The sequence below is a fragment of the Apostichopus japonicus genome, chromosome 22, assembly GCF_037975245.1.
Source record: "Apostichopus japonicus isolate 1M-3 chromosome 22, ASM3797524v1, whole genome shotgun sequence".
In the NCBI taxonomy this organism is placed as follows: Eukaryota; Metazoa; Echinodermata; class Holothuroidea; order Aspidochirotida; family Stichopodidae; genus Apostichopus; species Apostichopus japonicus.
The window spans coordinates 23,238,968-23,252,757 of record NC_092582.1 but is presented as its reverse complement, the minus strand read 5'-3'; the positions used below and the strand labels follow the sequence as shown (position 1 = coordinate 23,252,757).

Here is a 13,790-nt window from a genome sequence, read left to right as displayed (position 1 = left end):
CAAGGCTCTATCATAATGCAAATGATTTCTTTATATATGAGAGTACTATTTCCTTCGGTGGAAAAATGATTATTACATTATACTGGCAAAAAACAAAAAGTAAAAAAAAGAGAGGAGAAGAAATGATCAACTCTTTCGTCATCACGAACGTCACACTCTCTTTACAGTTGTCCGAACTGACATAAACATCTTGAATATGATTAAACATATACTATCAGAGCGTGGTTATCATCTATACAATAATTACAGACAGGTTTATACTCCTACGTTATTCAACTTTCTATAGAATATACCATAAAATAATTGTAGAAATTATGAAATATTTTATGGCATTAGAAATAGTCAAACCGCTTGGAATAATAGGCGACATACCAATAACATCAGCAACCTTCTGTTTGTTGAAAATGATAACACACACACACAACCTGAGTTAATTTAGGGCGCATGCGCATGACAACATTTCATCATAGATTGTGTAAGATTGCGTTAAATTAAAATTGCTTCGACTGAAAATCGTTTCGACAGAAGGAAAACAATAACTCGCATAAAGTCAAAATATCGAGGAAGGAAAGAAGTGCGCGAAGGAGATTTTTTTTCAGGAACTTTACATTCGAGCTGGCGTCTATATAGTTTGATCAACTCGATAGCCAAACAGGTAACTGCACTTTGGGGCTATAGTTTAACCTTTGAGATTATGTATCCATCCAGGAACTAGTTGCACCATTTTTACCGTTTGTACCAGGACACCGACACTACCGGAAACAAAACTTAACATGAGGTGTCCTCATTTGTAATCCTATTCTAACATATCGTTGCCCGTATGCTCGTACTCAAAAAGGAGTTGTACTCGAAACACGGCCATTTTATGGAAATCTAGTACAAATACTAGTACATGGTTAAGTACTCGTTTTACTCCGGCAACTTCGGAGTCTCGTACTTACACCACGATACTTTTGTACTCGTGGTGTACTCGGTACTATAAGTACCAAGATACTTTGTACTCGTGGTGATGTACTCGGTACTATAAGTACTACGATACTTTGCACTCGTGGTGATGTACTCGGTAATATAGTTACCAGGATACTTTCTACTCGTGGTGATGTACTCGATACTATAAGTACTACGATAATTTTACTCGTGGTGATGCACTCGGTACTATAAGTACCAAGATACTTTGTACTCGTGGTAATGTTCTCGGTACTATAAGTACTACGATACTTTCTACTCGTGGGGATGTACGCGGTACTATAAGTACCTCGATACTTTGTACTCGTGGTGATGTACTCGGTACTATAAGTAACACGATACTTTCTACTCGTGGTGATGTACTCGATACTATAAGTACTACGATACTTTTTACTCGTGGTGATGTACTCGGTCCTATAGGTACCACGATACTTTGTACTTGTGGTGATGTACTCGGTAGGCCTACTATATAAGACCAACGGGAACTAATCGCCGCAGACATAACTGGTTGTACCACCCTAGGTTAGCTGTACCCTGGAGATGGACGAATGTGGGAGGGAGTTGGTTGCACTTTAATATGACCGCAATGTTTCACGACGTAGTTAACTGCATGCATCAGGGCATTGACCGCACCGGGAGCTGCATGGTCGCACCAGGTGTATGCAGCAACTCGTTGTTCCAATTGGGTGCAGTTATAGTTATCAAAGGCATACACCAAAACCTGTGATTTCGCTTTCTCTTGGGCTTACATCAAATGCCTTCAGGTATACCGTCAGACATAACATTCAAAAGTTCTATCGATAGCCTCCATGAGCGATTCATGACACTCGTGCGAGTGCATTATGTTTGACATTTATTTTTCGCTTCTCTGCACAAAACTGTCATCGAAATGTCACACAAGTTTTTGCAAGCACAAAACGAGGACCGTCAGACAGGATTGATGGCTCAAGATATTTAACGAGCGTTTCCACGGCAACTTTCAGCGTAGAACATGCAAAAATGGTCAAACAAACACACACAGCAAATAATGTTGAATAATATATACAGAGAGGAACAGTATAACGAAATAGGTTACACGACAACGCAGGGCGAAAACAAGAAGAACTTGCAACGGACAGACCTATTCCAATTTTTTTTTATGTATCTTTTTTTTTTTTTTTTTAGCTTTTTGATGGCTTCAACATACAGACAAGACAAAAACTTTGGCTTTTAAGATTTGCCATTCGACATATATGAATATTCAATACAAGGTAATTGTCAATTCAAATTATACATTATTGCGTATTCATGAAGCACTTGCAGCAGGCTGAGCGACTTTGGACGAGATAAAATAGCGAGCAGCTCCTTCAATGTCATCCACAATCGAGCAATGAATTTTGAAAACCACTGGCCCAGGTGGAGGGGGGGGGGGTGTCATTAAGTAGGTCAACTCCCGAACATGTTTGTACCTGAGGGAGTTACAAATATCACATTTCGTTATAGTTTATGCACGGTTGACGGGGCCGGGAGAGGCCGAGCTTGACTAATTTTGCGTACGATTCCGATATCGAAAGGAAAACTAGGCTAAGAATCCATCGATGATCCTCATTCACGGGATTCGAGTTTTGACATGCGCAAAACACACGCCCTCTGCATTCAAATCTGGGTTATGGACTTTCATCGGCTATACAGCCCTATTTGTTACATCCAGTATACGCAAGGGGGGCAATGGAGCACGCCCATATCAATATTCATGTAGGCTATGTCATTATATAGAATGACTTTCGGCCAAAAAAGAAAAAAAAATCATATATTGTAGACTTTATTAAAAAAAAAAGCACTGCTATCGGCCTGGGTTGTATTTCTTTTAATTTTTATTTTATTCTAAATAAAATTTTATTTTAATTTAGACAAAATGGCAGAGACTTCATTGGATGACTTTGAACAATATTTGCTTGTCCTTGAAAAAATATATTATGCATTGTAAAACTCGCTGAGGCCGTAAGCGTATTACAGTTTCCTCTTGATTCTTGTTTTACATCTGAGGTACTGAGCTAATGCGCTATTAGACTGAGTAGACCAGCCACTTTATCTGCACGAGTCTTAAGATGTTTAAAGCGACGGTTTTCGAAAAGACAAAAATGTGTATAGAAACTGTGCGTCGTCATACACCGATAGCAGTGTTTTTTTTTTTAACGATCTACAACATATAAACCAAAATCGAATTTTTGCATGCCTGAAAGTCACCATTTATAAACTTCCATTAAAATAACACAATGACGCGAATTAACGGACGAAAATGTAATGCGCGCAATAAATATTAACTTGTTTTTTTTTTTATTCTGACACTCTGCAGCAGGGATGTAGGAAGGAAGGATGGCAGTATACCACATAAGTAATCAGAAAGTATCGACTGGGACCGAATCTTTTATAGCCTGTCTAGTAATAAACATGAACAATTCCCTGCAGTCACATCAACACTGAAGTCTAAATGAATAAGGCGAAGCCCAACTATACACCTCCAAACATTTGACATACTTCCTCGTCGCATGGTGATACCACGTGACCGGTATATCTAAGTAAGATTTGAGTTCGTTATCCACGTCTTCAAAGACAAACAATTTGCCAAATATTATTCATAAATTCATTTATCGAAATTGAAAGAGATTTTCGTTCGAGGAAAAACAATACGTTGATCTTTATCTTTCTTATCTACCTAGAATGCATAAATTAATAAAAACAGCGTAATTAAAATTTGATCAGTTGATATCAATATGTTTTATGGAGGATAAAGAAGTTCATCTCGATCTGTAGTCTAAAATATAAATCAGTCAGGCAACGTAAAATTGTGGTTAATTCTAACGATTGTGACTTTGACCCTCGTGACATACTATAACCAATCAGGGAGCTCCACGAAGACAATGCAATGTAAGCATGCGCATTAGCGACATAGTCCTATGCCTCTTTCATATGTTTCCACGTTAACGGTTATCAAAACGAACATGCAAAACGTGCACGACTTTTTCTACGGCAAATTGCAAAATATGTCCATTTGAAAGTTTAATGTCTTGTTTTTTTTTGTCGTAGCCTATCATTTGCTGAAACTAGTTCACTGACGTCATCTCGAAAATTGAACACCTCATTTCCCGCGTACAGGTGGAACAATCCTTTTAGGTGGGATCGCTCGTAATTTCCTCGTAAATTCTGTCCTTCACACCACCCGATTCAAAAATAATATCAATACTACCCTCTACCGGTTCATCCTGTTGTCTCGTAATTTCTCACCAATCCCGTATTTACGGCTAGTAAGCAATAAACGGGTTCGGTTACTTGAACGGTGGCCTTGGCGAAATTCCTGCATAGTTTCTTGTCTGTGGCAGTACAGGGAGTTGTTATGGAACAACTCCCTGGTCAGTAGTGTGCGGTATTACGCTGCGTTTTCGTGTGTATTGTGTGATACAAAACTCTGTGCTTTGTTTTACGTTCAGAACTTTTTCACAACTAATGGGCTGTACAGTATAAGTTACGGTCGAGCTTTGCATCAGGCGTAATAGTTTGACCAGGGAGCTGCTACTCTAGCAGTTCCCTGCTTTTACTCTTTTAGGCCTACATGGTGAGCAGTCGAAGTCAAGAAACAGCTCAAGAAACTAATAGTTATGAGCTTTATGTCTGATTCACGCTGACTGGTGTCACAAAAAGACAAACGCGAATGAGTGAAAAAATTGACTGAAGTGATTACAAACTATTGGGTATCAAACGTAAAGTCAAGTCCGTCATGTGTAAACAATTGGTATTTCAGCCACTTTAGGTATTAATTATACATAGACAGAGTCACAGCTTACATCGTATTTTAGATATAAATTTTAGTTATATATCAGGAGGGAAAGTCAAAGCATTTTATGTCATATACCATATACAGATAAATATGTATATTTAATTATTTTTGAACTCCTGGCAACGGGCCCTTTAGGCGATCACAGAGCACTTGCCCTACCTGCACCCTGTCCTCCTAACCGGTGCACGTAAACCCTGTCCTTGCACCCCTTTGACCCGAATTAAAAAATAACGAAACTTGAACGGAAAAGGGAAGGAAAATACGTTGCCATAAGGGGCGGCTCCACCCTCTTTAAAAAGGACTGGCAAAAAGGGAATAAGTACATGAACAATAAACTAATAGTTATTTCCATTGAAAAGTGTCTCGATGAGCATCGGCCGTCAAAGCAAAAAACTTTTTTTTCTAAATCACGTCAGTGTATTGCTTTCCAGCGTACTGTACTCCCAGAATTGACTATCCTGCTTCTTGTTCCGAACGGCTCCCAACGAAATGCCAGAAAGTCGGCAACAGGGTTGGGGTGGGTTACCCAGCTCCACCATGGGGCACCTCATCACGACTGACTCGAATTACAACTCGAAACTTTAACTGAAACTGGATTGAATTAAAAAAATATATACTAGCTGTCTGCATGGATCATACTTATCTATACTATTGTGTGACCATATAGGCGTACGGGCTCTATATGTCAACCAGGAGAGACTGGGGGAAGCTTTTTTTCTTGCCACAGAAAATTAAACATTGCCCGGAAGTTCCTAGCACGATTAATTCATTTCAAACTTCGACGGCAATGAAGGACAAAGAGAACCATATAGGCCTATGCCTGACTATAAGATCATTGAACCATCACGAACAATTCTGAATAATCTTCCATTTGCCGATTCATTACACTGGGAATAAGGGGTGGGGGTGAGGCTTTCCATTTGATCCCCAAGTATATTGAACGGTCACCACAACAAGGGTGTATAGCTTGGGACTAGCACGGGGAGACTTGTCAACATTGTGAACTTTTTTGGGGGTGAGATGCGGGGGGGGGCGGTGAGTTGGCAAACTAAACCATACAGGGTAAACTGAGGGGTGGAAAAAGGTCAAAAAAAGAAAGAGTGAAAGACAGATGAAGGGATGGAGGAAGAAAGTAAAGAAAATGTGGAGATGGAGGCTATGGGTAGAGATAGATATGATATGAAAGTACAGAGAAAAAAAAAACAAGAGCAGAAAAATTGAGATCACTGGGATACTGTCAAATACACAAGGAGAATATACAATCTAAATACTGGAATTAAATAATGCACAACATAAATACAGCTTTATGACATCAACATATCAAAGGGGAAGGATATAATGTTTCAAGGATGCTGGAAAGTAAGACACAACAGAAGATGATTATGGTTTCTGATCTATTAGGCTTCTTCTCTCTACTGCTACCAGGATGTAAGAGACCACAGGGACTCGCACAACTCTTTAAGTTGTGATGATCTCTGACCCTTACTATGCCTAACTGTTATCTTGCCAGGAAATAAATACACCAGTGCATGAGAGGAGGTGAGAGACAGGACTGATTGATCGTGTCGATAGGGGTACATGTGATTCAAGAAGATAGATGTAAAGATTAGCATCGTTTGGACACTTCAAATGGGACCCCCTCCCCACCCCCCACGTTCAAATCATATCCCCTCCTGGCAACGGAAATGAACACCAGTATAAATAAACCGATACAGATATTTATACACGCTGTGCGTGTAGGCCTATATACAATAATATAAAGCTGGCCATTCTCTGATTGTTACTCCTTGATTGAATTTCCCCAACCTTGCCCACCTTGACTTAGAGGGTGGCCAAGCTCCTGATTCACAGTCATAGCTACTATCGAACAAAATGGACGAAAGCAATTTATCTCAATCTGGAGATGCAGATGTATCAATAGCTGCTAATCCAACGTTTGTGAATGTCGCACAACCTGTCAACAAATGTCTGGGAAAAGTGCTTGTCCCTGCCATATGTATGATCTCTTTTGTTCAGGATCATGTAAATGTGGCAATGTGTATTCGTATAGTCTGAGGTTTCTCTCCCATGCTGCTCCATATCTAATCCTACTGGTGACATTGGACAGAACATTGGCAGATGGCTTCTTGAGAGGTGTTGAAGTAACTGGATCAGGTGTATCTGTAGAGATTACATAAAATAAGAGTTACTAGATTGCAAGTATCCTGCTATAGCTTCTATGGCTGTGACTAAAAATATACCTTTTGTTTAGAACTTATCACACTTATGCAGCACTGGAAACTGATATTTCAATTTAAATGGTGTCATTGAATTTAGAGGACATTGAAGTTACAAGTATGTTGGTGAAACCAAGACCACCCTCAAGAAGCAGTTCTAGTCACAAGTCAATACCATAAAAATGGAGACTCCAGTAGGGGAACACTTTCAGCTGCCCAATCATACCATTAAAGACATGTCCCAACAGGTAACTAAATTCGTATTTAACCATCTCAGACACAGTACACCACAGCAGAGATAGAGTGAGTGGACGGAATGCCCTAGCACCATTCAACTGAATGGGCTCAATATACAGGAAGGACATGACTAACTTTATCCTGCTCCATCTCTGTATTCTGCTATAGTTTATTCGCCCTCTCTCCTTACTTAATCCTCGCTTTGTACGCAGTTTAGCAAAGTTTATCTAAATACCTCTGCTTTCACTGACTCCTTTTGTTCAATACACCATTAACTTCTTTCTTTGTGTTCACCATGTCCTCTCTGTTCCAGGCTCTATTGTGTCTCTTGAATTTACTGTTACTAGTCAGTTTGCCTCTAAAGAAGATCCTGATAATATCAGGCCCACTTACTTTTATAAATTTTCATACACATGTATGCTTTTTAGTGGATGAGCAATATGCTACCATTTTTTTCTTTTCTTTTGGAATTTAATGAGAATGAAATTGTATTATTTTTCTGATCACATCAGATCAGATAAGATTAGCACTGCTCTTCCAGTCTGTAATTCATGCAAGGATAAACATATAAATTTACCTTCTCCTTTCTGAGTGTCAACTGATCTTTCTGTGGTGACAGCTGCTGAGAATGCCTCTGTTTGACTTTCAGCATCTTTCCGGAAAAGATGCATTTGAAACCTATACAATGAAACAAAAACAATTGTCCGTAAATCATATAACTGAAACAGTAATTTTACTGTACACCCCAAGCTTAATTGTATGCGTAATGAATCTGGTAATGACCAAATCATTACAAACATACATGTTTTTATCATACCTACCCAAGAAAAAGTATGAAAGAGAAAAGTAACAAACAAACACTTAGGCAGATTTCAATAATAACATATTGTTAACCCACATTGATTTAAACCCAGATAAGGATGAGATATTCTTTCATACTCTTCTTCAACATATCCATAAACCGCGGTACCTTTCAAGAATTGTAAGGATAATTTTGTGTGCCCTACTGCTTGCCCAACAACTTTGAGCTCACATGTCAATGTAAAATTTACTATGTAAACTTCCTGCCTTAGTGAACTGATTGGTTTCATATCGCTAAAAGATGTCCAGTCTTTTGATCAAAGTTTGATGTACACTCATTTTTTACCTAGTGTGTAAGCTTCCTGTTTATGTGAGCAGTTGGTTTCATGAGTGAGAATTGAGATGCTAGCTTACTCCATGACATAAGCCCACCATTGTGAAAAATTCCTGTTTACATGAATAGCTTGATTTCAGACTACCATTAATTTAACGCTAGATTACTCTCCACAAGAGATAGTTTCGGCCACCAAATTTAATAGATATTATAATTTTTGAACACTAAACATCAGATCATTCACAAGAAGCTGAACAAAAACAAGCATAGTACTGACTATATATAAAAAATATGATAACTTAGCACAGCATCATAAAGTATGAGCATCAGGCCTACACAAAAAAACTGGTACTTTCTTACCTCCAGGCATGGCTATATAAAGGTTTATATAGGTATAGCTATATGTACTATGGTCCCTCAATTTGTGAGGCTAATTTACCTAATTTCTTGCATAGCAGTTGGGTTCCTTCAAAAATCCCAAACACAGAAATGTACACATGATTGCTGGAATATGGACAGACAGTCAGTAGATAACAGTATAACACCCTGTTGCCCAAATGATTGCATATATGCTGGCTGTGGCTGACCTTAGAAAAACCTAAGGTCTAGTTGCATACGCAGCGGTGTGAAAACATGTGAATCAGTTAGGAGTGATTCTAAATTATTTATGTAGATGCATTATTTTTATAGGAAAAATTGCAGATCCATGTGGTTGTACTTGTACAGCACAGTAGGCCTTCCTCACTGGTGTATATTACAAAATTAGGGAATACAGTTACTATGAACACTAAATTCAGATACTTATTACTAATACTATAGGTCTTAGTCCTATGTTATATGCCTAGTTAATTATGACTGGGCATAGGTGAGGCTTTTCTTCAAATGCTCATTCACAAGAATTATTCTTCAAACAAGGACAGCTGATAACAATTTAGAACCTGGAGGGGGTGGGGATGAACAGATCACCTAGGCCTAGTGGTTAGAAAATATATTTCCATCAATTTGTTGAGGCAAAAACAGTTTACTTTTTGGTGATGAGAAGGCCCAGCTCTCCATGGCATAAATATGAGGAGTGAAACTAAAGACCCCCAGTCCCTGTCAGTCTTCTTTAGGAAGGATATTTTAATTTTTAACTGTATACAGTACAAAGTGGCTATTCTTACGACTAGTCATAAGAATAATTTCCGATACGCATGGGCAGTTGCTATTTTTATGATTAGGAGCACTGGCGGATCCAAGGGGGCCATGCCCCCCCCCCCAAAGGTGAGCCAAAAAGTGTTTCCGAACATCCGCTAAATCATATGATTGGAAATTAAAAAAATCGAGAGGAATAGCAGTGGTAGACTAGTCTAAACCATTTCGTATTCTGGTTTAAAATTAAATGCAGAGCTCCCAACTGACCCGCAATTCGCGGGAATTAGACCCGCATTCTAACACCCAAACCCGCTGACCCGCACAAGCGTCCGAAAAAACCGCATTGTAATTGTCAAGTATACATAAAAAAAATTTGCATCAAATTTTGACTTAGCAACCATCATTTCTTTAGCATTTAGCATAATAGAGTATAAAACCTCCTTTACAGCATCATTTGAACCTCAAATTAGTCTATATTTCTTTTCATTGGGGCGAGCAGCGAACATTTTCATGCAACGGGAAAGAATGAATTATCACCTACTATTCAATTTATTGATGTTACACACAAAAAAATGCATATTTCTCAGAAAATTTTGGGTGACAAAAGCCTTTCTAAGTGCCACCATTTTACATGTAGGCATCACCAGGATTCCAAAAAATTCAAAAGGGGAGGGGGAAACCCCCTCCCCTTATACCCCTCCCCCAGGACGGCAATTCGTGGCATGGACCAGCATTTGCCTTCTCGAGAGTTGGGAGCTATGTAAATGTATGAGCATGAGGATTTACAGTTTAACACCATTTTGCAGTTACAGGCTGGTTGTAAGAAATTTATAACCTATGAGAAATAAAATTTCTTGAGAAAGATGATCGGAACTTTGTTTTATAAATATTTTAGAAAATTACACCTGGGAAACATTTTTTTTAGAAGTAAATTAACATCACCATTGTACACTTTTGTGGCACCAAATTGCATCTGAGGGCATTCAGCAATAGAAAATTTTCCAAAGGGGAGGGGGCACCTCCTCCCCTTAGACCCCTCCCCCATATCACTCTAATGCCACCTTGGCCCCTCCCAAACAAAGGCCCTGGATCCGCCAGTGATAAGGAGTATTAATTTTACAACGAGGAGTAACAATAACTTCCGGTTAGGGTTAGGATTGAGGTTTAGGGTTATGTTTAGGGTTACCCCTACTACATGCGCAGTTGCTTTATTTACTTTACAGCACATGAATTTGCCTTTGTCGTAAGAATAGTTTATAAATAATTGTTACCACTAGTCGTAAGAATAGCCACGGCCTATACAGTATCCTCATGACAAGCATTCACAAACAGTGATGATGCTGACTCAGTAATACAACTTATTGCTATTTTGTGCTAGGATAAGTATGATAAGGTTAGCATACGCTAGGTCCATTGGAAAAAATAATGAATGATAGGCCTAGTTTCAAAGCCTAGGCCCATCAAATCATGTATGTTACAAATATAATAGCATAGACACTGCGAAGTTCGAACACCTAACCTTAAAATACCCCAAAAACTATCTTTATTTTATTGACAGATATGTACGTACTGGAAATAACTGTAGCTTCCTAGTTTTTAGTGATATTGGCTCTCGCTTGCAGGTTATAATGGTGAAATCGTGTATTTCTTAGGGGTTTCAGAACTTTGCAGTTTTCTGTACTTCGCAATACTGACAGTTACCTAGGACAATACCCTGTAGTACTACTATGTACTAGTATTACCCTATACAGCTTTAGCCTAGCTTAGCAAATCATTACCTTTTTGTGTGATCCTGAAGCAAATGTTCTGCGAAATCTGCGTTGCTAACAGTAGTCAAATCGTGGACATGTTTGTAGAGTTCTTTCTCCATTTGCCAGTTTACATAGGAACGTAGAAGATAGATCTTCGTGGCATCTCTTCTTCGCTGTTGTTCCTTTGCACTGCTGTTTTTGTCAGGTCCATGCAACAATGGCTTTCCTCCAATTGAACCTACGCTCGTTCCAGGATAAGGTCGTTTTCTTTCGCCCGATTCTCCTTGCCCTGATCCCTTTTCCATGACTGTCACTATACTCTAGTCTAATCGAATGTATTTGTACGAAAATCGTACAGTATTCTTTACTCAAAAGGCACACAAACAACAAACTATCGCGTACGAAAATCCTTTGCGGTAAACAATACAGTAATCTGAAATGCTGTGTTATAACATTGTGTGCATGGGTACGGGCTTGTTACGCATACGCTTGCCTGTGCTATTCATTGATCTAAATTTGCCACGGAGGTCACGTGATTAATAGGGGTCCCATTAAACCTCGCTGAAACCGCGATAATGCCAGCGCCCTCAAAAAAAAGTCTACGAGCGATATCGCCTTTAACTGTAACATCAGGTCACACCTCCTACTATAACATTATGAGCAATGCATAATATCATGCTTATATTTCATTAAATATACCTTTTAGGGTGGTGAGGGTTGGGGTGTTACATTATATCCTCGAAGTACTTTTCGACTGAAGAGCTTGTCCACATAAACTTTCCCATTAATCGATCCACCAATTCATCGATCGTTATTAATTTAATTAAATTAACAGTTTGATTTTGGTCAATAAAAATGACTTTTTTATATTTTTTGTGACGTATGATCGGAAATACAAGCAAACCAATCCATGCAGTTTCTTTTTTTTTTTTGTGGACGGTACATTATTTTTAGAAAATCGTTGTTTTGTGATGACGTCATCATTACAGTTCCATTCATGGGTATGTTATAATTACTACTGTTACCACCCCAGATCGTCTGAGCTATGGGGCAAAAACAGGAGGAAATGGTCAATGCAGAAACTACTGAACGCACATGTATCAGAGTATAATACAATGCGAGTTCACTCAGACGATCCCACCTGTCCTTCCCTCCCAAGGTCTGTTCCATTTTCCAGACCGGCGACTGGGATTGTAAAAAATATGGTAACATTCTGATATTTATTTTGAAATGATATGCAGGTCTATACGCTATATTATTCACACATTTTGTGATCATTAATTACTTTCATAGAGTCTTACAAAGGTTATACAATTTGCGCAGGGGAAATACTTTTACATGAAATAAAAAAAAAAAACGTCAGTAGCAAGCGATTGACTTTGAATATGCAAATCTGTTGAATATTATTCTGGAGTCGGGCAAGTCAGATCCAATAATTTGAAAGCAACAGTGTCGTCCAAGGTAGAAATATATACCCAGATGACTTCACTCTCACGACTAAATTTCGTATTGTCTTCAACGTTGGCACAAACGAAAAGTGACGTAGCCACGCAGAGCAGAGAGATGTGTTGCACCTACGAAGTATCCACAATCACGCAGATGGCGCACCCCTCCCCCCCCCCTTGGGGCGGTCCTTATCGCAGCAAATTAAAACGTACACATGTCCTTGTATATGTCCATAAACATGGATAGTCGGCATACGTAAGAAACCAAGGTGGTGAACTTACCCTGCCATAACTTGATATCCCGCGTTGACCGATTTCCACCCCTCCCCTATCCACCCAAGCCTCCACACCCTTCCCCCTTGTCGCAACATATACTGCAACAGAAAATTGAAACTAGCTACGCGGTTTTAGCGGTACATATATGGACAATAACATTTCGTACTATATAGTTGTGCGATATACGAAGCCTTCAGTACGGTATATAAACATATTTCATATAATAAAAAATAAAAAATTGGCTCACATTTTCGGCCGTCAGCTTCAGGTAGTGTGACGGTGTTAACTAGTGCATAAACGAATCACTGTATCGGAACATTGCTCATCTCACCTGCATGTAGGCCAACATTCATTACACGACAACCATATATGTGATTGGCCGTTTCGATTCGATAGGCTAGAGATACTCCCACGAAATTACGCTTCCGATGACGGATAAGCCAATTTCGCAACGTTGGGTGAGGGGGTGGGGGTAAAACGTAGCGTATTTTCCTTATCAGGATATGGACCGGGCATAGAAGCTTACAATGGTGTGGGCGAGAGTTGACCCCCCCCCCCCCCACTAAGCCACCCCGAAAAAATACAATTCCTATAATACTTCCAATACTGTTTGCTTCGACCGTGCTTTTCGAAAATTATTACAGATTTAATGCAATTTTTAATTTTTTTTTTACAAGTACCGGTAATTCAAGAAGAGGAAACTGACGGGCAAATAATACACAACTTGGTGATTTATTAATTTTACATTGCATATGCTGAGCATTCGACAGGACTTCAAAAAAATTTTTGGCTGCTTTTCCCCGTAATAAGACGGTT

The 13,790-nt window shown here is 39.1% G+C and overlaps 2 protein-coding genes across 11 annotated transcripts in view; both read right to left on the bottom strand.

Annotated features, from left to right (window-relative positions):
• The window catches only part of LOC139963680 (uncharacterized), a 242,444-nt gene that overhangs the window by 198,964 nt on the left and 29,690 nt on the right, over nt 1-13,790 (bottom strand). The gene's annotated exons all lie outside the window — the stretch shown is intronic.
• On the bottom strand, nt 6,141-11,753 carry LOC139964022 (uncharacterized). The gene is made up of 3 exons (XM_071965320.1): nt 11,281-11,753; nt 7,811-7,911; nt 6,141-6,940 (listed from the first exon to the last, which is right to left on the bottom strand). Exons 1-3 carry the CDS (start codon nt 11,556-11,558, stop codon nt 6,738-6,740), a joined length of 582 nt encoding a protein of 193 aa, XP_071821421.1. The 5' UTR covers nt 11,559-11,753; the 3' UTR covers nt 6,141-6,737.